The sequence below is a fragment of the Piliocolobus tephrosceles genome, chromosome 16 (assembly GCF_002776525.5).
Source record: "Piliocolobus tephrosceles isolate RC106 chromosome 16, ASM277652v3, whole genome shotgun sequence".
Classification (NCBI taxonomy): Eukaryota; Metazoa; Chordata; class Mammalia; order Primates; family Cercopithecidae; genus Piliocolobus; species Piliocolobus tephrosceles.
Genome location: NC_045449.1, coordinates 45,584,437 through 45,588,556, shown reverse-complemented (window position 1 = coordinate 45,588,556; position 4,120 = coordinate 45,584,437). Strand labels below are relative to the sequence as shown.

At 48.1% G+C, this 4,120-nt stretch overlaps 1 protein-coding gene across 3 annotated transcripts in view; it reads right to left on the bottom strand.

Annotated features, from left to right (window-relative positions):
* Nucleotides 1-4,120, bottom strand: part of SNF8 (SNF8 subunit of ESCRT-II) — a 17,717-nt gene that overhangs the window by 12,102 nt on the left and 1,495 nt on the right. For all 3 annotated transcript variants that reach the window (XM_023204386.2, XM_023204384.2, XM_023204385.2), the window contains exon 3: nt 1,128-1,266. In XM_023204386.2, the coding sequence (XP_023060154.1) occupies nt 1,128-1,266 (139 nt within the window). The remainder of the gene's footprint in view (nt 1-1,127; nt 1,267-4,120) is intronic.

Sequence of the window (4,120 nt, the reverse complement as noted above, 5' to 3'; positions counted from 1 at the left end):
TGAGGCGGAGTCTCGCTCTGTCGCCCAGGCTGGAGTGCAGTGGCCGGATCTCAGCTCACTGCAAGCTCCGCCTCCCGGGTTTACGCCATTCTTCTGCCTCAGCCTCCCGAGTAGCTGAGACTACAGGCGCCCGCCACCTCGCCCAGCTAGTTTTTGTATTTTTAGTAGAGACGGGGTTTCACCGTGTTAGCCAGGATGGTCTTGATCTCCTGACCTCGTGATCCGCCCGTCTCGGCCTCTCAAAGTGCTGGGATTACAGGCTTGAGCCACCACGCCCGGCCAACTTTTTTTTTTTTAAACAAGGTCTTGCTGCAGCCTCAACTTCCCAGGCTCAAGCAATCCTCCTACCTCAGCCTCCCAAGTAGCTGGACTATAGACACATGCCACCACACATAGCAAATTTTTATAGTTTTTGTAGAGATGGGGTCTCGCCATGTTGCCCAGGCTGATCTTAAACTCCTGGATTCAAGTGTTCTGCCTGCCTTGGCCTCACAAAGTGCTGGGATTACAGGCATGAGCCACTGCACCTGGCCAAAATTAAGTATTTTTTAATAAAGAGGGAAAATGCCATAAAAAATTCTACTGTAGCCAGGCGCGGTGGCTCACGCCTGTAATCCCAGCACTTTGGGAGGCCGAGACGGGCGGATCACGAGGTCAGGGGATCAAGACCATCCTGGCGAACACAGTGAAACCCCGTCTCTACTAAAAATACAAAAAAATTAGCCAGGCGTGGTGGCGGGCGCCTGTAATCCCAGCTTCTAGGGAAGCTGAGGCAGGAGAATGGCGTGAACCCGGGAGGCAGCACAGCTTGCAGTCAGCCGAGATCGCACCACTGCACTCCAGCCTGGGTGAGAGAGCGGGACTCCGTCTCAAAAAAAAAAAAAAAATTCTACTGTAGATCATTCAAGGAATGATCATGGACACTGGCTACTCAGCCTATAGTTGGTCTATCTTCCATATCAGACAGTAACTAGCCATCCTGCTAGGTACTCCCTAAAGACGACACCCTCTGGGTCTTCTTGTAGGCCTTTCTAGCGGATGCCCCAACAGTGGTAACAACAACTATGTGAGCTTCTGTCCCTAAGGTTCTCTATAAGAACATTGGACCCCTACAGACAACTTCTTACAGGCCAGCGGATCCACGCCAATGGTTGCACACATGTCCTGGAACTGCACACGGAACTCAGGATTCTTCCGGATCTCCTGCTTGTGCTTGCTGGCAAATTCCTCCAGGTTGGTCTTGAACATGTCCAACTGCTTTGACATCTGTTGGATGGACAGGGAGTGGTGAAGGGCAGCCCAGCCAGATGATAATCAGATGACAAAAATAGGTGCCCAGTCCTGTGGCATGGCAAAGGCTGAAATAACCAGTCTCTCTCAGCCTACCATTATGCTGTTTACCATCTATCTCTCTTTTTATCCCTGCCTCTCCTTCACAGTTCTATTGTCAGTAGAAATGGGATGCTGTACTGTTTTCTCACTTCCAAAATAGACAATTTTTTGTGCGTTCCTATTCTAAAATCAGGATGCATTTAATAATCAAGGTGCACATATATACAACCAAATACATGCACAAAAAAAGAACAAAGTGTTATATATAATATGGTATTCCTTTTCTTTTACCCAGAAAAACTTACTAATTTGAAGATGTACCTAATAATTCATTGTATCTTAGAAATGAGGGAATGCAGTGTTCACCCATTAGAAAATCTTTACCCCCCGATGGAAAGGGTGGACGGGAAAAAAAATGAAGTGTCGCATGAATCTGTTTAACCTTTAAGTCTGGCCAGGAATGGTGGCTCACACCTGTAATCCCACAATGGATCACTTGAGCCCAGGAGTTCGAGATTAGCTGGGGCAACACAGCAAGGCTCTGTCTCAATCAATCAACATATATTTTTTTTTTTTCTATTTTTTTTTGAGACAGAGTCTTGCTTTGTCGCCCAGGCTGGAGTGCACTGGCACAATCTCAGCTCACTGCAACCTTAGCCTCCCAGTTCAAGCGATTGTCTTGCCTCAGCCTCCTGAGTAGTTGGGACGACAGGCACACACCACCACACCTGGCTAATTTTTGTATTTTTAGTGAAGACAGGATTTCATCATGTGGGCCAGGCTGGTCTCAAATTCCTGACCTCAAGCAATCCATCTGCCTCAGCCTCCCAAAGTGCTGGGATTACAGATGTGAGCCACCGCGCAGGGCCAATCAATCAATCAACCAACCAATATAAATTTAAAAAAAAAAAACTTTTGAGTCATGAACCTCCCTGGGGATCAATTCCAGATAAAGAACTGCTCTGGGACTTTAATTTGCCAAACTGCATTTCATGTTAAATACAAAAGACTTGCAGATTTTCTGACTTTGTATTACCCCTTCTCTTTTCCTAATTAACAAGGACCATCTTCTATCCCACCAAGAATAAGCACTCCTAGCCCAATATTTCTCACACAAAACTGTTAGAAACCTCCACATTCTTTTAATCACAATTTTCACTTGATTCCTGCAGCCATCTCCCCTGTGAGTGGGAGCTTTTGAAGAGCACAGCCTGGGCCTACTATTTTTCTTCAGCTCACAGCCCTGTTTTCCTGCTTAACAGCTTCCTCCTCTTCTTCCCCAATCACAATCACTGCGTAAACTTGGAGCATGTAAAGAGCAGGGAAGGGCTGGAAAAGAAAACTGCACAGGAGCTGCACCCCCATCACTCACACACTGTCCTGGTGTGTGCCTAGATGTCATGATGGTGGTGTGGGTGCCACAGGTTAGGCAATATTTTCATTTTATTCTGAGGTATTTAAAATGAAAAGCCCCAGAGGACGTAAATCAATAACAGCTCTACCACTTACTACCCATACAACCTTGGATATATGACTTAACACCCCAGTGTCCCAATTTGTTTTTCTTTTCTTTTTTTTTTTCTTTTTGAGACAGAGTTTTGCTCGTCGCCCAGGCTGGAGAGCAGTGGCACAATCTCGGCTCACTGCAACCTCCGCCTCCCAGGTTCAAGACATTCTCCTGCCTCAGCCTCCTGAGTAGCTAGGATTACAGGCATGCGCCACTATGCCCAGCTAATTTTGTATTTTTAGTAGAGGTGGGGTTTCTCCATGTTGGTCAGGCTGGTCTTGAACTCCTGACCTCAGGTGATCCACCCACCTCGGCCTCCCAAAGTGCTGAGACTACAGGTGTGAGCCACCACGCCCGGCTTTTTTTTTTTTTTTTTTTTTGAGACGGAGTCTTGCTCTGTCCCCCAAGGTGGAATGCAGTGGCAAGATATTAGCTCACTACAACCTCTGCCTCCTGGATTCATGCAATTTTCCTACCTCAGCCTCCCCAGTAGCTGGGACTACAGGAGCCCACCACCACACCTGGCTAATTTTTGTATTTTTAGTAGAGACGGGATTTCACCATGTTGGCCAGGCTGGTCTCGAACTCCTGACCTCCGGTGATCAGCCTTCCTCAGCTTCCCAAAGTGCTGGGATTACAGGCGTACGCCACAGCGCCCAGCTCTCAATTTTAAACTCAGAATACGGCCAGGCACGGTGGTTCACGACTGTAGTCCCAGCACTTTGGGAGGCTGAGGCGGGCGGATCACCTGAGGCCAGGAGTTCAAGACCAGCCCGGTCAACATGGCGAAACCCTGACTCTACAAAAAAATACAAAAATTAGGGCCGAGCACGGTGGCTCACACCTGTAATTCCAGCACTTTGGGAAGCCAAGGTGGGTCGATCACAAGGTCAAGAATTTGAGACCAGCCTGACCAACGTGGAGAAACCTTGTCTCTACTAAAAATACAAAAATTGGCTGGCCGTGGTGGCTCACGCTTGTAATCCCAGCACTTTGAGAGGCCGAGGCGGGTGGATCATGAGGTCAGGAGTTCAAGACCAGCCTGGCCAAGATGTTGAAACCCTGTCTCTACTAAAAATACAAAAATTAGCCGGGTGCAGTGGCGGGTACCTGTAATTCCAGCTACTCGGGAGGCTGAGGCAGGAGAATCGCTTGAACCTGGGAGGCGGAGGTTGCAGTGAGCCGAGATCGCCCCACTGCGCTCTAGCCTGGGCGACAGAGCAACACTTCGTCTCAAAAAAAAAAAAAAAAAAAATTAGCTGGGCATGGTGGCGCATGCCC